This window comes from Anas acuta, chromosome 5 (genome assembly GCF_963932015.1).
Source record: "Anas acuta chromosome 5, bAnaAcu1.1, whole genome shotgun sequence".
NCBI lineage: Eukaryota > Metazoa > Chordata > Aves > Anseriformes > Anatidae > Anas > Anas acuta.
Genome location: NC_088983.1, coordinates 7,805,784 through 7,830,045, shown reverse-complemented (window position 1 = coordinate 7,830,045; position 24,262 = coordinate 7,805,784). Strand labels below are relative to the sequence as shown.

The 24,262-nt window shown below is 42.8% G+C and overlaps 1 protein-coding gene across 1 annotated transcript in view; it reads right to left on the bottom strand.

Moving 5' to 3' along the window:
- MTHFD1 (methylenetetrahydrofolate dehydrogenase, cyclohydrolase and formyltetrahydrofolate synthetase 1) overlaps positions 1-23,874 on the bottom strand; it is a 40,463-nt gene extending 16,589 nt beyond the window's left edge. Inside the window, exons 1-15 of the mRNA XM_068682534.1 lie at positions 23,530-23,874; positions 16,630-16,714; positions 14,309-14,368; positions 13,575-13,628; positions 13,077-13,213; positions 12,859-12,959; positions 12,394-12,530; positions 10,883-10,994; positions 6,916-7,043; positions 6,181-6,278; positions 5,335-5,508; positions 4,683-4,819; positions 4,349-4,395; positions 2,194-2,301; positions 2,031-2,105 (exon numbers count right to left, since the gene is read on the bottom strand). Of these exons, the coding sequence (XP_068538635.1) occupies positions 2,031-2,105; positions 2,194-2,301; positions 4,349-4,395; positions 4,683-4,819; positions 5,335-5,508; positions 6,181-6,278; positions 6,916-7,043; positions 10,883-10,994; positions 12,394-12,530; positions 12,859-12,959; positions 13,077-13,213; positions 13,575-13,628; positions 14,309-14,368; positions 16,630-16,714; positions 23,530-23,570 (1,494 nt within the window). The 5' untranslated portion in view covers positions 23,571-23,874. The remainder of the gene's footprint in view (positions 1-2,030; positions 2,106-2,193; positions 2,302-4,348; positions 4,396-4,682; positions 4,820-5,334; positions 5,509-6,180; positions 6,279-6,915; positions 7,044-10,882; positions 10,995-12,393; positions 12,531-12,858; positions 12,960-13,076; positions 13,214-13,574; positions 13,629-14,308; positions 14,369-16,629; positions 16,715-23,529) is intronic.
- Positions 23,875-24,262: the final 388 nt, after the last annotated feature.

Below are 24,262 nucleotides of genomic sequence, written 5' to 3'. Positions count from 1 at the left end.
AAACGAACCTTTCACTAGAGCAATCAGCCTTTGCCAGCAGCACATGCATATTCAGAAATAAGGAGGAGATGCCCTATTGGTGTCCCTTTTCGTAAGTCCCACAACATAAAGCGATCCGCATCAGCATGTACCTGTAAGCAGAGCTTGCTGCTTGCTAACTTGTAAAGGGCAATGCAGAAAATAGAGCTCATCAGGGCAGGTTGTCACTAAGTTTTGTGTAAGGCATCTACGGAAATCATTAAGAAAGAAAGCTCTGCAGTTTCTAACACGCCTCGTTCTAACCATTAGTCTCACATGCATACAGCCATTTCTCATTAGTTTGCCTAGGGTCACTGCACACAGCCATACGTATTTAAAGACACTGCTTTCAGCATGCTGGTTAAGCAGCACAAAGGAGGAATTAAACAATTCAGTCACAAGGCTGTCAGCATCCCAGAAAGCTGATCTTGAACATACTGGGAGGATGGGCAGTGTGCCAAGTTGCTTAATTGAGAGAAGAATTATCTCAAGAAGCTCGATATAAGTGCAAGCTTAGAAATGAGGAAAAGGATTGAGCTGATTTACGAACAAGCAAGCTTTTTTTTTTTTTTTTTTTAAATTAACTAGACAGCTAAGTCCTATTTTCTCCGGGAGAACAGCAGGGAAGAAGAAAGTCTGTTCCCTCAGTCTTCAAGCACAGCATTAAAAACAAACAAACAAAAACCAACAAACCCCACCATATCATCAAAAAGATCCGCTTTCTGGAGTATTAGCATCCCTTTACATCTCAACATTTAATAACCAGAGGGGTGCTAAGGTAGAGTTCTCTTACAGTCCATCAACAACACCAAGTAATATGACAAAGCTGCTTTGCCTGGCAGTGGAAGTAAACCGCACATTCTCTGACGGTTGAGACATTATAGCCAATTAATAAATTAGAGTTTTAGCTTCCTAAGTAGTCTATTGGTCCTGGCCTCCCTATGGGCAACTGATTGTACAAATATTCACGCTCAATCAGGTTTGCACTCGGAGTAAGCTCAGCAGAGTCCAGCCTGTCTTTGTAGCCAGAAGGTCCAAGTGCAATGGGAAAACTATTTCCCTGTTAATCCTAATTTTTGAAGAGACCAGGGACACACTTTGGAAGTTCAGGTCTGTGGACTGGAGGAGCTGTGGTCTCCACAGGGTCTGCGACTCAATGACAGGTGTTCTCATTTAACTGAGATTTTTTTTTCTCAGGGAGAAGAGAAGTAAAGGATGTAGGGGACAGGCATTTTTTCCCCTTCTCTTCTGTTTGCTGAATCTGGCTAGGACAAAAAAAATTCACTACCTTCTCTTTTTTGCTGAATTCTGAAAGTTGTCTTTTTTTGTGCTGCATTATCCATATAGCTGTCACATACAAATTATTCATCTTTAGCTTTAGCTGGCTGTGACAAAGATTGGTTCTTGTCTTCTCTTAAACTACATTAGGGACACTAAATTGACACTATTAATAAAGGGCACTAATCCATTTGTCTCCTCCCACTGCATTACTCACACAGCATATAATAGATTTACATCAATGATTCTTCCCCTTGGAGCTTCAACTCATTGTTATCTGTGCTGTAAGACAGACTGCCACACTTTTGTACACTTTGTGTAAAAAACAAATGCTAGTAGAATGATCTAATCATTAGTTGGTTGGCCTAGTCAGCCTCTTATCTCCACTGACAAGTGATAGGACACACAGAAATGGTCTCAAGTTGTGCCAGGAGAGGTTTATACCGGATATTAGGAAGAATTTATTTATAGAGAGGGTAGTTAAGCACTGGAATGGGTTGTCCAGGGAAGTGATGGAGTCCCCATCCCTTGAGGTATTTAAGAGATGCCCGTACATGGCACCAAGAGATGTGGTTTAATGATTGGATGTGGTAAGTTGGTTGGACTTTTAAGTCCAACTAGGTGATTCTATGACCCACAGTGCAACATGAGTAGTTTTGTTACCTAGCTCTGCATACATAAAGGAGGAGTAAGTGGAATAGAATCAGAAACCAATGTGGAACCAGTGAACTTACCTGTAGCCTTCGGATTTGAATCTCTGAGAACTTCCTAACACCATTGACAGAAGGCACCAAACGGTTATAGAGAGCCTTGAAGAACGAAACATGTAATTAGTACTGCTGGCATACCCACAGCACCTTGGCCAGAGTGGGTTGGGCAGGGTAAGAAGGATCCTACCTGATCATTCTGAGTTAGCTCATGGAACATACGTGCATCCACAGCAGCAGCAACCAGGTTGTTTGCTGCAGTAATAGCATGGATGTCGCCAGTGAGGTGAAGGTTAAACTAGAGGACATAAAACATATCGGTTACCTCATCCTGCTGCAATTTTCATATATTTCAATACATTGTAGACAGATGGAAAGAGACATATTAATAGCAATGTTAAAGTGGGTGAGGGTGGAGGGGGAAGAGATTGCTCAGAGCAGTATGTGGAAGAGAGGAAAGAGTTTCTCTGAAACAGAAAAATGCCTCCCCCACATTTATGTCATTTTACAAACTTCCAGAACAAAGCTTCCAAATCAGATTTTTCCATGAGGACAGTTCTGCCAGGCTCCTTGATACCTGAGAACAGCATGGTACGGCGCATCTGCATTACTCCTTCTTTCACCTTCCTTGTGACCCACTCACATTATTTGCACAACGTTTCGCACATTAGCTGAAGTTCTGGCTGCTCCCACAGAGGTATCTGAACTAAATTCAAACTAGCAACCTTATGTGGTGCTATCAGTAGAGCTGTGACTGCACAGAGCTCTGCATAAGCTAACCACTCACACACAGTATCGTAGGCAGGACTTGTAGACCACGTACTACACAGTGACAACGCTAGTAGTTTTCTCGGTTCTATCTCATTAAACGATAATTTGAGTGGGCTTGTCTATGTGAGTTTTCTTGCTGCACTGTAGCTATACTGACAAAAGATTTTGGATATATAGCTTACTTGATGAACTTGTGTTAGGGCAGGGAAGGGAAGAGTGTCGTTAAAACAATCCATTTCCTCTGTAGCAGTGCAGCACAGGAGGAAGATGAAAAAAGGACATTAGAAAAAGTGATATGACAGAAGCCTTTATGATATCACTTTGCTGGAGCCTTGCTGCTGTGGTCTTATAAACCAAACAGCAAAAAACAGACTGGAGCTAGTCATACAGTGATTATAGATCCTAATAAGGAAATGCTAATTGTTCTCATTCTACTTATATGCAACAAGCAGCAATTATTACCACCTCAGTTCTACAGTCCTCATTTAAAAGTTATTTGCTTGCTAATCGTTTCCTGGGATGAAAGCTGCATACAGAAACATCCAATGATGCATCAAGGTCATTACTACGTCTACTGACGCCAGGTACTTACATTTTATGAGACATGCATTGATAAACTAAAACACTCAGAAAAGACAACAGTGTGTTTTTCTACCATGTGGGTCATGCTTTAAGTCCTTTCAACCAGTTTGTTTCAAGACTGGGGCTGCTTCCCACTGCTACACGCACTGAAGTCTTTTAGCTCATCTTATTAACACTCCCGTACAGGAGATTATTTTTCCTGTCACATCTATCATTCACACATGGCACCTGAATAAGTCAATCTTCTGCCTCCTTAACATTAAAAAAAATAAAATTTTTTTTATGGACTTTCTGCATCAATTGGAACAAACAGCCCTTTTGATCTTTTCTGCTTTTCCTCTTCAAATTACCCTGTTTCAATCTGTAGTGAACAAAAGTAAGATTCTATATGCAATTACAAGAGAGTTGGTGGAAGCACGAGAGCACGTGCTACACGTGCCTTTCAGTTCCCTGCCCCCAGACACGGGATTTTACTCGTTGCCAAGTCACATCAGAAATACACTGCAGTGCCAGTCACCCACAGGCTGAGGTCTTGGCATTATTGATTCCCATTTTCCCTTTTCCCATTTCATGTTAGTAATCTAAAACACAAGTACACCAAAATAGCTCACAGAAGGAGTCAGTGACCACTGTTGCTGACAGAACTGTTTAACATGCTTCCAAAACGTATTAGGTCTTTATAATCTTAATTTCAGCACTGGGAAAAAAAGGCACTGCATGTATTTTGCTGAAGGGTACGCAGCAATTCAGAAGTAGAAGAGGGGAGGGAACAGAGGAACTGGGAATTCTCAGTTCTGTAAAATTCTTTGACCATGCAAATGCCCTTCTGAAACAACCAAAGAAGTGAGTTTTCTAAAAAAGCTTTGCTGAAATCAAATGCTCATTCTGATACACTGGCCCATAAACAAAAAAGATTTCCTAAGTTATCTGACTGCAGTGTCTCTTCAAGGTCTGTAAGCTATATGTGCAATGAGGTTTTGTACAAAAATTACCTCTTCCATGGGAATAACTTGAGAATAGCCACCACCTGCAGCTCCACCTACAGAAAAACAGACAAATCATGTAAATAAAGGTCTCCCTAGCTCAGAATGATAATGCATGTATTTGTTTAATGACTCTAAGAAGGCAGCTACTGTTGAGCAGCTTAGCTAATATCCCAGCACAGCACTTGAGAACAACACTGAAAAACTTACTCAAGGTTTTTCTTTAAGAAGGAAATGCAATCTTAACTGGGAATTATGTAAAACTACAATGTAGCAGAATAAAAATCTTCAAATGCCACCTTTCCCCATTTAGACCACCTGAAATCAACAGAACAGCACATACCCTTTATACCAAAGGTTGGCCCTTGAGAGGGCTGTCGAACACAGGCAAAGACATTCTGATGAAGGTGTGCTCCTAAGGCTTGAACAAGACCTATGGTGGTGGTGCTTTTCCCCTCTCCAAGTGGCGTGGGAGTTATCCTGCAGTGACAAAGCACAACAGACACAATGAAACCCTTGTAGTAGTTGAGCACTTAGAGGGATAAAACAGGTACCCAGTGACTGCAGCTAATGCCAATCAAATTCTGGATTGTTTCACACTTTAGCTAATCTTCAGCAACTGACAACAGGAATAAGATTGGCAAGTTACCACACAGCTGCCCAAGACCTTCCTCAGAAGCATCTTGCAGGTTACTGTTGAAGGCAAGCTGCTAGACTAGAACTCTGTGATCCAGTCTGCCCTTCATTAACCTGACCTGCAGAGCAAAACAGTGCACCTCCAAGAGAAAAATGTTAAACCACATTCCCACTATTTGCTAAAAGAGGTAATTCTAGTTCCCAAACCACTAGATTGTCACAGTGTGATTTGCTAAAGCCCAGAGCACTCCATACAGTCAACTTACCAAAAGACAATACAACGACAGGACAGGCTAACAAAATTTCTTTTCATCTTGACACCACATAAGTGATGCCTCTTCGGCTAAGGAAGTACCTACCCAGTAACAACAACGTATTTGCCATCTGGCTGGTTCTTCAGCCGTTTCAGAGCTGACAGTTGAACCTTGGCTTTAGTTTGGCCATAGAGTTCCATCTCATCAGGGAGAAGGCCAACTTCTTTTGCAACTTGATCAATGGGCTTGGGTATGCAAGATCGCGATATTTCAATATCACTGAAGGAAAGAGCAAGATCAGTTTATAAATATCACAGACTTCTCACAAATTCCCTGTTTCTGGCAGCATGACTCAAAAGCATCTGATCTATGTTTTAAAAGGGAAGCTTCAATGTTTTTTAGTTAAATGAATCAATTCTACCAATATTGGATATATTAGAATACACACATCTTCAGAGGATAACAATAAAATGAAAGTAATACAAACAAAAAACACCTTATGTCTTTCTATAGATACTGGATAGGGCTCCATTATGGTATTCTTGGTATTTTCAACTGCTCCTTCTGGACTCTACATCAAGAACTTGTACTTTAAGGTGCTAAGTTTTTGCCAAGTCACATAGAAAAATTTCCCAAAATTCCCAAAATAAGCGTCTTTCTACTTGCTGAATCAGCAACTACCTAGGCTCACCCAAAGTATCTATGGAAAACCATGTTTATGCCCTAATATTATATTAACCCAAGCCTATATTTCAATATATGTCACAGCACCACTGAAGGTTAGCTCTCCTTCTCCTTGGGAAGATCTCACATTGCTTTCCATTAGATCTCTCCAAATGTAACCCTAGCTACAACCTACAAAGTTGTATGCTCTATGTTATATAAAACTTGGGAACAGAAGTGAGTACTACACTGCATGAACACTGCCAGTAGCTTCATTGAAGGCATTACCTTGGAACAGGCATCTTCAGGGTAAGCTGGTTATATTGGATGTTCCATTTTCCAGGCTGGAACTTCTCCAGAAAACGTTGCGCACTCTCCACTGTACTCTAAATTGAGAATGAGAATGCATTATAACAACAACCACTGCACGGACCTTGTTGGTTAACAGAGACTCAAAAGGCTTTCCCTGCCCCTCTATCTCAGTTTGGCATTAATAACAAAGTGCTTTGATTAAAAACAATGCTAACAATCCAGAATGAGAATTTGCTTGGAATTTTCTTAAAATACAGATAGATATTTATCTGTCTATATTTGTATAGATATAGTCCAGCGAAGATATTATTTTTATATATTTATAATACCTTCTATTGCAGCTTCCTTTAAAAAAAGGAAACAACAAAGCAGCTGTTTTATACTGTTACTCTGCTTCTCTTTATCCCATCATCGTGCAAACAGTTTTAGAATTATACCCAGAGCTTTGTAAGACAAGCTAATTTCTCACTGTTTTGAGAGGACACGGTTAAATATATAATTTTTTTTTCTTTTTTTAAATTGTTCTTCTGTCCTAACATTTCTTTTGAGGCCACCTTCTTCCTCAGTTTGCAAATCCTAACTAGACCCATATAAGAGCAAGAAAGAAGCACCAACTGCTTTTGGTAGTGTGCTGATGATCAGTAGCAACATACCCCAAAGGCAAATACAGAGGAGATGGGCTGAGAGATGTCTCTCTCTCTGTCCACATACCTGCATTAACATGGCCACAGTCATAGGCCCAACGCCACCAGGAACTGGGGTGATGTAGGAAGCTTTTTCTTTTGCTGTATTGTATGCCACATCTCCTACAACTCTTTTTCCACTGGCCTTTGTGCTGTCTGGAGATTCAATGAAAAATTACGTTACATAGATCACACATCACCAAAACAACAAAAAGGGCAGCACTGACTGAAGCTGAAGCCCTTTCCTTTGCTGGAGTAGCCAAAACAGATGCTGAGTACCTAGGAAGCTGCAAAATAAAGTTAAAGCAACACCACAAGATGAATCATACTTCACACGCAGCGTCAGGGCTGATACACTACATCTTCTCCTTAAGTGCCGTCTATCCTCAGCCAAACAAATCAGTCACCCTTTCCTTGAAGACAAGTATTTTCTCAAGGACATGTGCCCCACAGGGCAGTCTGAAGACTCCAAAACAAATGCTGCTTTTGACAGCAGGGGAAAGAAAGCATACACCTGGTCTTACATCTGTGCAAGTATAATACACAAATGGAACATACAAAATAGATGTCACCCAAACCATCCTCTCACAGATCCTGCTGTATTGCTCTAAAGGCATAGTACAGCTTCCAATTTGAAGGAGATAAGAAACAATGATCTAGAAGATGCAAAAGAAGAAACATGGCTGTCTTGTTCCAAAACTCCAGATTTACAATTGCTTCATTCCATTTTGGAAGAAATCTAGGCCTTTCTATTGATAAAATTCATCTACCTTTGCAGAATCTGAAAACAGAAAATGCTGAGCTTTTCAATTACCTATTGCCATTTAATGATGTACTGGTAAATACTGCACTTCACAGATACCAGACTTGTCAAAACAAACCTCACAGGTGGCTTAACAGAGTTCCAGCAAAATAACTTCCTTTCTGGCAAAAAAAACTTGCTATCTCCTGCTGTACTACATGACCTTTAAGATCACCGGTAAGGAGAGAACAGGCAAAATGCATTAGCAAACTGGCAGAGCCATGTAAGGAACTCACCAATTACTGACATAGCTTATAACAAAAGCAAATTTAAGTTTATCCTGGAATAGCAGATCCTCATTTCAGGTATAAGGTCCTAGGCAACTTTAAGCAGTGTGAAAAAACGTATGGTAGATTTTAATACCGTTATGCTAAAACATTATCTTGTATACAGTAAGTATATGTTTGTACAGAACATAATCAATAACTTTAACATACATTTGGTGAGGGGGAGGAGTGTAAAAGAAACCAAACTCACGAACAGCTGATAATGGTAAAACTAGAGGGAAGAAAAGCAGCTCCTGCCAACACTAATGTTTAGCTGCACTGGTACTGACAATTAGCAGTTTAGATGTTTTTCTGCTGCATTTATATTTCAAGCAACACTTCTTTTTCCTAAAATTCAAAGCTCGACTATCACAGCTGTTAACATTGTTTCTACAGCAACTGTCAGCTTTGCTGCCCAAGCTGCAGACCAATCTGGCCTTCCAGCCCAGACAGTAGTTTTAATTAAGTTTGCAAAAGGCAAATAGTATAATTATATTTTCTTCCAAGGATTCCAAGCAGCCTTACCAACCACCCAGCCAGGAAGACTCCAGGCCTCAAAATGAAGAAAACAAGCGATGAAACATGTGACTCTAAACACAAGTAGCCTGATCTGTTACACAGACACAGCCATGAGCACAAGCCAAACAACCCCCAGTCCTTGCCCCTGCATCCACACTTCATGCCAAGTGCTGCTGAGCACAACTTAGAGGCTACTCAATTATCTTTAAAATATCCTTTTGAAGGCAAGCTCATACACAGCACTTTCTACTTCTCCCCATTAATTTTACCTTCTTAATATTCATCATTCTGCTTTTAAAGAAATAGCTACAAAAAACATCAGTGACACTATAACCATTCCCAGTGCCTGTGTCTTTGGTACAGTAGGTTTTCTAGCCAGCTGGAACATATGAGAAACAACATTCAAGGACTTGGAGATTCAAGAAATGAAGGAAATGCATACACATATGTAATGAACAGGTACGATGATGCAGCAGTAGGGAGAGAAATACAAATATAATGCAGTCTGGGAAGGGAGTAAGACACTTGTCTGCTCTAGTAAAGGTTTCAGGCAATCCTTTCTTCCTCTTTCTCTACCCAGAGACTCAGAAGAAATTCTGTTCAACTGTAGCACAAATGCAAAAACAGATGTGCCCAAATTATCCAAAGTGGGAGCCTTGGGAGCACACAGGCCAGCCTCTATTTAAAAGCACAACAGCTACATTCTCATGATGCTACATGGCTATAACATTTCTAGATCCAACTTTGCAAGTGTGCATGAAGCTACTTGTACTGACTTGTCAAATCATAATGGGATTTGTCCCTACAGATGCAAAATGTAGGCACATCCAGAGATTTCCTTTTCCTTCATCTGCAATCATATCCACACCTAGCAGGCACCTAGCTGTGTGCACTTAGAGGTCCAGGAAGATGTATGATAACTGTGGCAGAGTGCTCAAAACATCATCACAACTAGCACTAATACTCTATCTGGACAGCAATGTAGCTGGAGAAGCTGGCAACCCAGCTTCTCTTCTTTCTGTAGCATTGCAATTCCCACAATACTGCCACTGGTTTTCCAAAAGATTCATCTGAAAATGTTTTCACAGCCTATCAGAAAGGAAGGAGGAGAGAGAAAAAAAAATCTCAGCAGCTTTCGAAAGCCACAGAGAAGTCTGTGGTACACATCATTTTGAAATGTGACAATTTCCATGGTACTCTATCAAGCCCTGTCTGCGGATCCTTACACAATGCCTTAAGTAAACTGGCATAAAACTCTGAGTAGGCTGGCTGTACAAGAAACTCAGACCTCAGTGCACTGCCCAAGGCAGATGATTTGCAAAGAAACTGGGATGTGTCCACAGAGACACAGTTCACATCAGGCCTGAGGAAAAAAAAGGCCATAGTATCATATGTCACAAAACACACTGGTAGTTTTATTCCTAACATGCTAGTGAGGGATAGTCCACATTGCTCAGCTTTATGCATATCAGCAGTGACCCTGTGTTTTTTTGGCAACTTGCCTAAGTTTGGGTAGCTTGGCACAAATACTTCATCAAACAAACAGCAACAGCACAGAGTTTTTTTTTTTAATTTTAATTAGACTGCGGATTAATGTTTTTAAATGCAACTCAGTGTCATCTTTGAGGAACAAGATTGTTGAGCAGAAATTTCTTTACATTCCTTTAAATAATGGCAACAAAGTGACTGATTAATTATGAAAATTACCGTTTAAAAACCTTGTGGGTGTAGCACAGAGATAGTTGGATGGTGACTAATTTTCCATATCATTGAGTATCTGCAATTTGGATTTTTAAAATGAGGTGAAAACAGAAATTGTCAGACTGCCTGTTCCTCAGCTATTTGAAACCCTACCTCAAAATCCATTACGTTCAAACACTTTGTTCTGTGCCAGAGCCACTGTCACCAATACTCTTGCAGAAACTGCTTTGTTTCAAGACAAGAAGCCTAAAAAGTTAGATGTTGTGATTCAACAAATCCACAGCTACTTTAAGAGATTGCTTGCCATTTATGTATTTCAAACAGAACAGCTTAATGAGACTTAACTGCAAACTAATGACAGCAAAGCTCCACGCTCAAGAGTGACAACAGCAGCAGGATTTCACTGTGGAGTTGTGGCAAATTACATGGATATTCTGTTGTAATATTGCATAGGCCTCCTCTTTTCTCTACAGCTAATCAGCCTCATTGATGGAAGAAACAAAACTGCCACTGATCTGCTTCAGGGCAGTACTTCAAAGCAATCCTTATTTTGTTCTGGCATCTTGAGGGGTTGCCATCATTACCTAAGATAGACTTCAAAGAGAAAGAAGCCCATATGGACTAGAAACACCAAGGAAACTGTATCCATGTACTTACATAGCAACATATACAAATAAATCCCCAGTCTTTATACATTACCCACGCACCTGGCACATGGTTAATTCCACAGTCTATTACGATCGCACCAGGTTTGATCCATTCACCTTTTACCATTTCAGCTTTACCAGCTGCAACCACCAGGATATCAGCTTTACCAACCTATAAAAAAAAATCCAAACAAACAATTTCATGTCACACCAGCAGTAGAGACAGGCAGAGCTGCTTCAACAGCAACTTAAATCAGCTCCAATTGCAGTCAAACTGTGTGCTCACCCATTGCCACTGGAGGAATGTGAGGGCATCATTAGTGATGACAGGTAGCTAACAGTTCCTTGGCAAGGACAAATTCCCACGGCCAGAAATTACAGACTATTTTCACACTCCTACCTTGAACTGTTGCTAGTCAACACTTCACAACCTCCACTGAACTCTTTCATGATTCCCAAGTGGATCATATACACTACTTTTAGATGAAAAACCTCCTGCATACTCTTATCTCCCTCCCTGCAAACTTCCCTGCATATTGAGCTGCTCTTCTCAGTACTAGAAATATACCCAACACCCATCAGACAGCTGCCAAGAACAACCCCTACGCAGAATGGTAAGCTACAATTCATTTGTGGCAGCACTGTCTTGTGGTTTTTATGTCCAGGCCTGTGTAACAAGCCACTCGAGGGGAAGCTGATTATAATTCAGCACTAGTATTTTTTCAGGCAGTACTCAACAAGTTTGATAGATCCGGTCACAAATCTGCTACTAGAAACTCGGACTGAAGTTCTTGTCACATCTTGCGCTGCTTCATTCATGTCAGCTTAGGAAGCTGCTATCCCTTGGAATTTTTTCTTTTCATCTTAAAGGGTGATAAGCTATTTTAAAGATTTCATTAAGAATTAGCACTTCAGTTCTTAATCAAACTAATGACAGTCATATTGAACAGCAACTTCATGAAGCATTGCAGTGTTTCTGATCTTGCATTTGAGTTACACTCAAATACACCTACCCCCTTTCCAGCTTTGATACTTGCCTACAGAGCCTGGCAGTGTTGATTGCTCAACAAAATTCAAGTAGGTGGCAGCACAGCAACACACTATTCCTGTCACTCTCACTGCTAAAGAAAAAAATGGTACCAACTCCCAGTCATAGAAAATAGACTGGAACAAAAACCTGGAGAGAAAAAAAAAAAAAAAAAAAAAAAGAATGGTCTAGCATTTCCCAGCCACTAAAATAAAAGACCACTGGACCTTTTTGAGATAAAAACAAGAACTTATGTTGTCTTGCAGGCCACTACTTGGAGAACAGGAAGGGAATATGAAACTCAGTACTTGCCCAAACAAAACAAAATTAATAGTTTCATTGTTTTAATCATAACCCTCTTATTAAGGACCCTATTACAGCAGAAGAATTCATACAACTACCCAATGAACAGGACCAAGAAACTATTTCAGATGGAACAACAACCCAGACCCATTGCCTTATCCAACATCAGGCAGAAACGTGCAGCTGGTAGCACTGACTTGCAGCAGATAACTACAGCCTCACGCATCCATCCTTTCCTTACCTCCTCAGCCAATGTTGAGGTCTTTGAATGGCAAGTGGTTACTGTTGCATGATTCCAGAGCAGCAGGTCATGCATAGGAGCACCAACAATCTTACTGCGACCAATCACTACAGCTCTTTTCCCTGCAACCTGGATGCCTGCACCACAGGAAATTAGAAGAAAATCAAATCAGGTCATCGCGCATCAAAACTAACTCAAACGACTCTGGAGTCTTTTGATCAGTTTAAGTCTTGACACTACTTCAGGATACTATTTTTCTTCTGGGTCATGTATGATAGGGAATTGGAGAGTTAGAAGGGAGGGAGGAAAGATGAATCACTTTAAAACTAGCTTTTCTTCGATCTGAGGAGGCAAAGATGAAACATGGCAACACAACAGAAGTTTCAGTGTGAGACAGCCTCACAGCATGCAGTTTCTCCTCTCATTGAAGACTAGTGCACTAATGAATAATGGAAACCCCCTTACCTGTCTGACTGATGAGTTCCATGCATCCCTTTGGTGTACAAGGAATAAAGCAGTCTCCAAGGTCTCCTCTGGAGAGTTTCCCAGCATTGATGCTACTCAAACTGTATATTGAAAGAATAAAGGGCAAGTAAGATTCTCAGACTCATAATCACCAGTCAAAAGAAAGAGGTTTCATTCTGGAGTAGCTGTCATGTACTCCAGAAGTGATGTCAGCTTACCCATCTACATCCTTCTCAGGTGAAACAGCATTGGTTATTTTTTCTGTATTGATGGGTTTATCAGAGTCAAGTGGCAGCTGCACTATAAAGCCATGAATTGCAGGGTCTCCATTCAAAGAAGCAATGCATTTGAGAACCTACAACAAGTAAAGACCAAAAACCTAATGGCTGAAACTGAAGCAAGCCTCATGTAAGGAAAAATCACAACCCTATCTAGATTAAAAGACACAAACAACATACTTTGTTTGTCCATACAGGAGTATGAATGACTCACAGTTTTTATTTTGAGAAACACCTGATAAATTTCCAAATTGTATGCAGTATTGTTTTAGTTTTATTATTAAAATTAAAAAATCTCAGCAGATTCCAGATTCCAGTTCTTTTTTTCATGAGTTAGTAGCTACAGAAAAGCAGTCTTTTTTACAAACCATGATAGCAAAGATAATTTCATCCCTTTAGCTCAATTTCAAAATTATATGATTTTTCTATATTACTTACCTCAGCTTCTGTTGCTGTGTTTGGCAGTTTTATGTGATTGGCACTGATCCCAATCTGCAAATGAGAATACCCAGAAATTATCTGATTTCTGAAATGACACCAGAGATCGATCTGGCTGTTCTATCAATCCAGCTCGCCCTCATCTACATTCTGTCAACACTTTCCAGGTCTATCTCCTTTTATTTAGAAATATTATCAATGAAAGAGAAGACGAAAGATTAGCGCTTTGCCCATTTATGGACTGATCCATATTTCAGCTGTCCTGTTCACCTTTTGACATGAACAACATCATCATCTTGGCTTCCCAGCACACTGCTGTGAAATACCAGCAAGGATGCCCACTGTCACCTAGGAGAACAGGGACTCACAACACTCCCAGCCTCTTGGTGCCAGATGTCGGTGTGTGCCTGCAGTTGCCTTACAAGACACTGAAAGAAGGTAAGCAGGTGGCTGCAGGTCAGTAAAGACTGAACACCAGATACATGCTTACAGCTTATTTCACAAAAGGTAGCACCAACCCACATTATTGCTACAGGGTACTCCACTCGGCTGTCAGATTACACCTCTCTATTACTTCTGTGTAACAAGGAATTCAGGCTAGCACTGGTTTCTCCAATACAGGCAAAATTTAGCTCTTTGACTCACATCTGTAATTTCACAGTCAGATTGGATCTATTGTAGGAATTCGATATTGAAAACAAAACAAAAACAAAAAACAACAGTTCAGGCATTACCTCAGCAGCAGCTTTCAGCTTCATATTAATGTAGAGGTTTGAATCATCCCGATTTCCAACCTAAAGTCAAAAAGACAGTTGAGTCACCCTGCAGAGTAGAGACCCAGTAACAGACTGAGAAGGGCTTAACCCTTAGCTTCCTAGAGCTATACCAAGGAGAGAGAGGTATTTTTGAATAACTGCAAAGCACCCTGATACAGGCTGTAGGCAGCTGGAGCTAACCAAGTGTTCTTTCAAGAGGCAGCTAAAGAGAGGTTGTCTGATCTTCTGTGTAAATACCATTTACATCTCTTGGAAAACCCTTAGAAATACAGTGCTCTCTAAAGCAGAAAATATTGCCTGCCATCTCATCTGAGAAAGTTAATTAACGTGATCAGCAGGTGCTGATAACATCCAATTATCTGACTGAGGCTTTCAAAAAAGTTGGGCCTCTTTGATACCCAGAAATCCTAATTTTATTCATGTGTGTGCCTTCATGGAGAGATTTCTTCCACTGCTGTTTTGTACCTTGAGAATTTTCCTGTCAAACAAAACAAAAAACAAACAAACAAAAAATCGAACAACAAAACAAGAACAAAGCAATGCACATGTAAAAAGCAGCCAGTAGAACAAATGCCCATAGTTTTTGGCAGTACTGGGTGACTACAGCGTCACTGCTTGCATCATCCATTATGTTTTGCTAAAGATCCTTGCAACCCTAAGAAAATAAGGGGTAAATAGGAAAAAAAAAAAAAGATAAGCAAACTTTTGAAACCCAATTCCTCCTGAAACTTGGGAGCTATTGCTGGTTTTCACACTGATCACAAGATGAAGGGCTGACTGTATCGCCCAGTCACCCAGCGTGCACTGGTTTTTCTTCCCTGGGCTTATCCAAAGTGGCTGTCTCCCCTGCAGAGGCTGCTGAATTTAGGGAAAGTTATGCCTCACACAGGCACAAGAGAAGGAAGGGAGATGTTAGCAAGGAGCCCACATACAGTGTGCAGAAGATGACATTTTTGACTATGGGACAAACATAAAAGTTTAACCGGCTTACTCTTCCAGCTCAAAGGTCACCAGATGCCTCTCAAGAAAAGTGTGCATACTGTACCTGGTGCGTCTTATCAGAAATAGCTAATTGCCCTGACAGTTGAGAATATCTGTATTTGGAGATGAACTCCTCCAACCCCAGCCTGTTTGGTAACTTACAGAAGTCTCAGAGAGCCAAAGAGCAAACAGGCTGTAAAGGATTTACAACTGAGACAATTCAGGACTGATGAAAACACAGGCCAACCAAGGAAAAACTCCATTAACACTACAGGGCAGCAATTTCTGAAGTTAGGTTACAAGGTCAGCATTTCAGAAACTTCCATCAAATCATCTCTCACTAAATTTTAAAAAACGAACCTTCCCTCTTCCTTCTAAACACCTGAAGACTTCTGTAAAGCTGATTTTCTTAAAGATAATGGAAAACAAAACCAGAAAGAAAAAAACATGAACAAATTTGTTCCTGCCATTAAAGATGAGCATTTTATTTGTGTACTAAAGTTGTTTTAGCACTGGAAACCAGATACAGCTCTTTAGGCTCCTAAAATACTAACCAAGGAGAGAAGCCCCTTCTCTAAATCAATATTTTTCATCCATCATTTCTTTGTAGCCACAGAGTTCTATTCTGTTTCATGACAACTGCTACTGCTCATCACTTTCATTTCTTACAGCTGCCAGGAAAAATAATCACTTAATTTCACCAAACACTGGTCCCAAACCTGCATTGATGAGTGCTTTGTTCATCCACAAGCATTTCTATGTAAACCCTAGCACCTACTCAAACTTCTGACACATTTGTGAATTCAGCAATGGGATTTTGTTCCGTCCTCTGCACCTGAGGTCTTCTACGGCAGGAATTTTGTTTTGTTTCCTTCTGTCCCCATGTTCTCAGATAACAGCAGACCAGATCTTTTAATACAGCCCCCGTCTCGAAGATTTCTGGTACAAACGCATCTCTGAGAGCTAACACACTTTGGGGCTCTGACAAATCTAAAGACTTGGAAAGTCTACTAGCATTGCTTCCTCTAAATAGGTAAGAAGCCTATTACATAAATAAAACACACAGAATGGCAAGGGTCTGAAATAGGAAACAAAAACAAAACTACTTTTTCTGGGCCCCGGTAACTGGGGAAATGACACCACAGAACAGGATTAACATCCCATATGGAGCTCTGCACTTCTGTTCCTTACAAAATGTTTCCATTTTGCAAAGCAGTTTTGGTGATGCTCATCAGCTCTCCACTCCTCACTGCAGAGCATCAGAGATTTGCCGTGGCTGTCATTAAAGAAAACAATACCTGCAAAATTGCAAGTCCTGGTGTGAAGCCTGGAAATTTTTCTTTCATCTCAGCAACTTGCTTCTTTAATCTCTCTCTCACTTGTCTGAGGAGGGAAGAAAAAAAACACAAGGTAGAAGTTAACCATAGGTCTGAATTCTAATATAACGGTAAGACAAGGGGCTGAAATGCAAGACGAGGGGATGGACAGACTGGCAAACACACATTTAGGCCTTGAGCAGACCAGTCCCAGCCATCTCCAAATAAGACAGATGTCCATAAATCACAAAGACATTTTGGAAGTTTCATGCAACCTCCCCCTGCGCCCCCTTCTCCCCCCAGTCTTTGAAGTCCACCCTGCGCTTTTTACCACCCCCTCCACACAGCAGTCTCATAGGACACAAGGGAAAACATAGTACAACCCATGGCATGGATATTCCTAGGATTTTCAGCTCCCTACTCAAAAGCAAATCCCCTTTCCATATGTGCTGTACCAAGTCTGCCTGTCTTGTACAGGCATCAGTCAACGTTGTCACACACGGTGTCTCGGCAAAGGATGACAGATCTACAGAGGTAAGACTGCAGAAGAGCCAAGCAGGGTATCCCCAAAGCTACACCTCTGATAGAGTTGGTCAATACTATTTGTTTCTCCTTCCTGTCTGCTTGGCTTAAGGCAGGGCTGGATATACTACGGTCCTACACTCACCTTCCTGCTTCTCCTCTGCTTGCCAACAAGCACGTGGGAAAATGCCCTCAGGCTGGGGCTTCCAAACAAGCCAAACATTTTGCCATGTGAGCATGAGAATGGAAGAGAAAGAGAAATGAAGCAGTGAAGAAAACTAAGTCCTGGAACACAGCTCAGGTTAACTCCAGCAAAGCGAAGTTTAAGGATGTAATTATTAAAACACAACTTTGAGATGGGAGCATGAGAGGATTAGTTTATCTAGCTCCAATGTCAACTCATACCCAGCTCACTATGCAGTGTTTTAGAGGTACCAGGTACTCACTATCAATAAATCAGCTCCAGCAGCTCAAAAGCCATTGTCATCACCCTCCCCTGCCTTGCACTTCTCTCTAATGTCTCAGTCACTGTTTGGTTCCATGTGCGTGATCCTTCATCAGGTAAGGTGGCATGGAAGAGGTGTTGGTGGTGCTGGTTTGTTAAAAATGCCAACAGCAAAAACCTGGGACAGAGTAAGCAGCTGATGCCTGGGAGGCTGCAGTTCTTGCCATATAGCCCCCGAAATTGCAGGATGACTGAGGGCAAGCGAAACCAACTCCATCCTGCAACTGAGCTCTAAATTAGAAACAGCAGAGACAAGAAGAAAGGGAAATGGGAGCAGCACGTTGCTGTGCTGGAGCCCATCAGCACCGTTCCCAGGGGACAGCTGCAGCTGGCACAGCCAGAAGCAGCCCCGAGGCCAAGTCCCATCCTGGGGAATCACCCAACCTCCTGCTGGTCCCAAATCAAGCTTCTCTCCTGCTGCAGCACAAATCTCATGTCAGAGCTCTGCTGCAACCACGAAGCAGGTTCAGAGTATTTACAGGTGTTTGCACCTGGCCAAGCTGTTTGAAGGCTTTTAACAAGTTCTGGCAAATGAGGCTGTTTTCAATCTTCCCTCAGAAATAGCGGTTCCTGTCTTTCCTTTAGCTATCACCTCTGTAACAGACTTGACACTACGGCTGCCTTGCTGTGACACTGTTTTCTGAACTCACCAGGCTTGTCCCAGCAATTCTTCATGCTGAAGCAACAAAAATCCATCTGCTGGGCGGCAGCACCTCACTTCAGCTGTAAGTCCCCTAGGGAAGGCACTAACCCTACACCTGCTGACACAACAGGGTCTGAATTCATGCAGAACCCTTAACAGCAGTGCGGGGATTGCAAGGAGTGTCTGAAACCCGCTGCTAAGTGGGTGCTGTGGGCCATCTCTTTGAGAGAGCTATTTCTGAGAAGAGCCTCTGCTGCAACCTACAAGCAGTAAGGAAGACACAGCACTGGTCTGTGGCCTGCAAACACAATGAAACGCAAACAAACACGAAATGGGTCACAATTCATGAGGCAGTAAAGCTCTCACAAGGGACAGCCAGCTGGAGAAGGTCTCAGATCTGGGATTTTATTTGGAATCCAGTCTTCCAGTGCAAGAGGAACAGTCCTACTCGAGGGTCTGGTTTCCCTCTATCTGTGAAGTCGGGCTAAGGCATGCTTTTACACCTAGCAGCCACGACTGCTCAGATGTTGTATTGCTGTAATTTTCTGTAATTAGGCACTAGCTCACTTCCCCGTCAGCTACAGAAGAGAAGTAACATGCACAAACACAAAGCGCTGCTGCCAGACTCCATTTGCTTTAGGAGCTTTGATTCAAGGAATCACTTGTTAGACAGCCACCTAGCGTTAGCTACCAGTGCTCTCCAGTTACTACAAAAGCCACAGGTGCAAAGGTTAGAGAGAAAAATTAAGTTTTAAAAAAAGAGAACAAAAAGCACAGTTTTAATATGTGCATTTACAAAAACGTTACAAAATAATCTCTGTGAGTCTGCAGCCACTGTGTGACACAGTTTGCCAAACTCTACTGTGGACTTCGGGCGTTCATGAAGATAAAAAGTTCATACTGATAAATTAACAACATTTTTATTGCTAGTATGGAAACACTTTCAAGTTTTCAGACATAAATTGGCAGCTGTACGTGGCTGTTTCTCCCAGTGCCTTCCTGCTGGCACTAGGACCCCCTGAGTGCAGCGTGTTCTGCCGTAAGCAAACTCACACCGCAAACAAGGGTCCAGGGTCCAGCCAGGTTAAGGACAGCACGTGGCTCTGAGTGTGCAATGACACCGCCAGCCCCAGAGATGAGAGAAGCCTGTTAGCCTTTCTGCCTCTAGACTGCAGCAGCAGGCAGAGTTTAAACTTACAAAGTCAACTTCCCAGAGCAGCGAAGGACAAACCACCCCACACAAAGCAGGGGGAGAAGCCCAGCTCCCATGCCAGCACCTCCTCAGGCAGCCCCCAGCTCCACATGTATGGGATCTGTACACACAGTGGATGGGGTGGCTGTGCTGTGAGCACTGAACCGAAGATGACACCAGGCAGTATTTCTACCCCTTCTGCGGATAAGAGGGCCCAGGGTCTACGTGAACACTGCCAAACACACAACTCAGCCAATACCTCCTTCAGAAATGATGATGATGCTCTAGAAGGGGCCTGCCCCAAAGAGAAAGGTTTGGCTTTGCTGCCTGGCTCACAGATTCCCCAAAGGTTTCAGAAACGTGCATCTGAACTGCTCTTGCTGCAGCGCTCCAGAAACGGTTGTGTAAGGCTGATGATCTCCCCGGGTCCCACACCGCCTTGGCCCAGGGCTGCTGTCCCTACAGCCATTCCTCCTGACAGCTTGCAGCACTGCCACTACTCACCTTCTTCTGTCCCCATTAAAAAAACAAACTGCAGAAACAACAATCTTCTCCTTCTCTGATCAACTATGGCACCACGCACTAACTAGCAGGTCAGCTGCTTCATCTTCAAGCACTGTGATGAGGCTGCAAGTGAGCATGCCACTAAACAACCTACCAGGACCACAAAGAAATGAGACAGAAGACCCTCTCCTGGGGGGACTCACAGGTTGGCTGTCCCAGTGCAGTGGCACCAGATGAGAAATGCCCTGCAGAAGTCTATCTGAACACTGCTGGTAACTCAACAGATGGCTCCATCTGAAGAAACACACTGTTGAGACAACAGGTCTGGACTCAGTTCACACGTCTCCTGCCCTCTTGTCTCCTGCCCCACGCTGCATGATCCTGGCACACAGTTGCCATCTCCTAGGAGAACTGTCTGCTTCTTTCTACCGCTTCCACCCTCACAAAGTTTTTTTTTTTTGTTTGTTTGTTTGTTTTAAAAAACACTCTGTTTTTTTTCAGCTCAAATACTTGCATGAGCACTCCTCAGGCCAGATAAATACATGGACACCCTTTTGCTTTTTTTACAGGCTTTTTCATCATATCCAGAAAATCCATGCAATGAAGGCCAGTCTTAGATATGGCCATAAGGCCATCCTCCGATAGATAAGGACTCAACCCATGTTTGTGGGGCTGCAAGGACTTCAGACAATATTCTAGGCAGTATCTACAATTGCCTTTCTTCTCAAAATGTGATGATAAAGTTTTTTTCCATTTCACAGGCTCTGAAGTGACAGCTCCTACATGTGTTTCCCCCAGGACTCTTTCCATGCCACCTGGTGCTGATGTGCACAGATCACAGCGCTGGCACCCTGCTGCCTACCAGACAACATGTTTTCACCTGCAGCATCTTCAGAGGAGGGTCCCATTCTTTTATCATCTGTACAGCACCTAACATAAAGGGTTCTTGCTCATATTTGTGGCTGCTTGATGGTATGGAGCTGTACTGGACCACACAGTTCACTTTAATTTAGTGCATCCATAGAGCAGTATCTCTAGTACAAGCCTGAAACCTCCTGGGTAGGATCTGATAAACGAGATCTCACGGGTAAGTGATTCTTTTTTTCTCCAGTTTGGATTAGATTTAGCTGTAGTTTCTAAAGGAACTTCAGAAAGTCCTTTTAGACCCAGTGTGAAAAAGCTGAAGTGTTGTCTTATTACTGCACTGTTTACCCCAGTTAAGTTTAGCCTTATCATTGCTATATCCATTCCTTTTTATACATAAATACCACACACTTTTATCACTACTTAAGCTCAAAGCACTACCTGGCCTAACCGTAAGGATTGGGAGGGATGTTCAGAGTTCTCCCTGCCATCACAGCACATCAGCTGCTAATCCAGACTGGCGATGCTGGTCTGTTCCTGGTGCTAGTGATAAATTCAAGCCAATTCAGGAGTTTGCAAGTGTATGGGCCATTTTCTAAACCTAGGTGACTTCAGGTGGCACAACTGAGCACACTGCTCACTGCAGCAGAAATAAGCTGTAAGGAAGAGCCACCACAATGGTTTCCTCTGAGTATCTGTTTCACATAGAGAAACAGTATTTTTATTTTAAAGAAATAATATGAATTGAAAAAAGGTTGAGAATATTGTCTTTTGATTCCTTCCAACCCTCCACACTCCGCATACTTAAAGCGCTGTTTCTCCACCTCTTAATCATTTGTTTACTGTACTGTTACACAGTAACTCATGTTTTGCAACTTACTTGCCCACGGGGCAAATTTAAGTTGTAGCAAAAATCTAAGCCTCACTTGCTGAGAAAACAGCCAGAGAAGTTGAGGAAAGCCATCAAGAAATAACCAGTAAGCTCAGGTTCATGTATAACCCATCCAACATTCAATATCCTTCATAGACTGTCCAGGAGTAATAGTTTGCTTCTAGTGAAAAAAGCTCTTATTCAGAGACGTATTAACTTAAACACCAAAATCCTACACACACTGTGATGCCTGCAGCTCTGCACGTTCTCTCCCCAACCCTGCCAACATGTTTCACTAAATGTCACTATTTACCTGATCTTTCTTCTTTCTTTTCTTTCTAAGTAACTGACATGACAAAAACAGTTATTTTCTTCATCTCTCTCTCAGAAAGGGGTGGTTGGTGGCAGGAGATGAAGTTCACAACACTTTGGAGTTTTCATTTAAAACACACATGCAGAGCTAGAATTACCTAGCTGGTACACTGCTTGATTGATTCGCCTCATTTGTTAATAACTAACTTACAATCAGTTTTCTTGATTAAAGTGTAAAGTGATAAAAAACAAAACAAAACAAAAAACACGTACAGGACAGTAACTGAAAAGACTTTGCAGGTGATATAAAGCTAGAAACACTCCCTTTCTACAGCAGACAATTCAGTTGAAAATTCTTAGAAAAAGCACACGCTTATCACTTGCTTCTTCTACTGACAGACTCTTGGCTTGGGCTGGGTTCTGGACTAAAAATCCTCTGGATCAGCACTTCTCCAGAGGGTCTAGAAGAAAGTGACAGATATATGCAGGTACCAATTTCCTCACACCTTCTCCACTAGGAAATAGCAAATATCTGTAAGGCCCATCCTATAGACCACACTACAGCTTTGCTATGTTGGACATAATCACATCAGAAAGGAAATCTGAAGGGGGCAGATCCCTAGGAACTACCAGCACCACACATATGCATGGAGAATGCACAGGGTTCAACACTGACAAGTGCGTAAGATCTAGTGAAGTACACAAGGCTGAGGGACCAAAATGCACCAGTTATCATCCTAATAACTGCCCCCAAAATTACTCATTAAAAATACACCTGCAGACTTTTGTCATGAATATTTAAGATTCAAGAGAAATTAGGCCTACTTTTCAGAAATGCTGCACTGTCAGCTGGATGTTGATGTGCCACATGCAGCAATACCTAAGACGAGTCCCTACAACTTTCCTGAGATTACTTTAGGCCTCGTCAAACTTACACTTTCTATCCGAACTCCCTGGTTACAGAGAGGATGTACGTAATGAACCTAACTAACCAAAACCCATTAGCACGGAATACCACAAGTGTTACTCCTTGCTAAACACCGCATCGTCCAAGTGCGAGTGTAGGAACGTGACATGTGGTAACACGCATCCTGGCGTAGTCCAACACACAGGTTGATTTATTCTGCTGTAAAAAGAAGCTGCTACTCGCTGCTACTCTCGATTAGTTTCCACACAGGAAGAAGCCAGCTTGAATTAATCCCCGAGTAATCAAAAAACTTCGAGGTGCCTTAAAACCACCTCACCCTGCCAGCAAAGACCACCGCAGCCCTATGCACGGGGCCGGACCCCCCAGGCACCCCCCAAACCCCAACCCCACACAGCCTCACGGCTTTTCTCCCCAGTCACAGCTAGCTTGGGGGGCAGAAACCCCCACGACCCCAAAACGGGGTCCGCCCGCTCCCTCCTCGCTTCCCTCCCTCCATGAGGAAGCGCCCCCGGGGGGCATGGCGGGCCGGGCGGGTACGTACGCGGAGACCGCCTTGCCGCTGAGGATCTCGGCGGGGGCCATGGCGAGGCCGAGGAAGCACCAAGCAGAGCTCGGAGGGGCTCGGGGATGGTCTGTGGGACGGGCTGTCCCTAGCAAAACCCTACTCCTCGCCCCACGTGGCCCCAAACTTGCGGCCGCCGCCGGCCCCCCAGCGCGCAAGCGCTGCCACCGCCCCGCCACGGAGGAGGAGGAGCGGGGAGCCCGCAGGCTCCTCTGGGTGCCCCGGTTCCCCTGTGATGGCCGGGGGGTGCTGCCCGTGTCGCCTCCTCGGCCCTTCCCGGTACCGCGGGGCCCGGGGCTGCGCCGCGAAATGGCCGCCGGAACGCCTCAGGGGCGCCGCTGCCGGTCCCTGCCTCCTCTCGGCGGCGTTTCCCGGCGCGGAGCGGGCCTTTTTTAAAAAGTTTTCAACACGTTTGTCCAACATAAAGTCACCGTCTCGGCTGGCTAGCCGTCATAGGAAGAGGATAAAGGAGAAGATGGGGTTAGGGCTCGTGGGAGTTGCCATGAGCAATAGAAACATGTTCCTAACAGTTGCCTCCAAGGGGTGTACTTTAAGTAATCCCACTGGGACTAAGGAAGGTGCGGTTTCCTGTCAGGCAGGCTGTACAAATCCATACAATTGGCCATGTGTACTATTCACATAGCCAACGCTTCATCTTACTCTGCAGGCAAGTGCATGGATTTTAGGGCCTTGCCTGAGAGAGTTGGCTTTC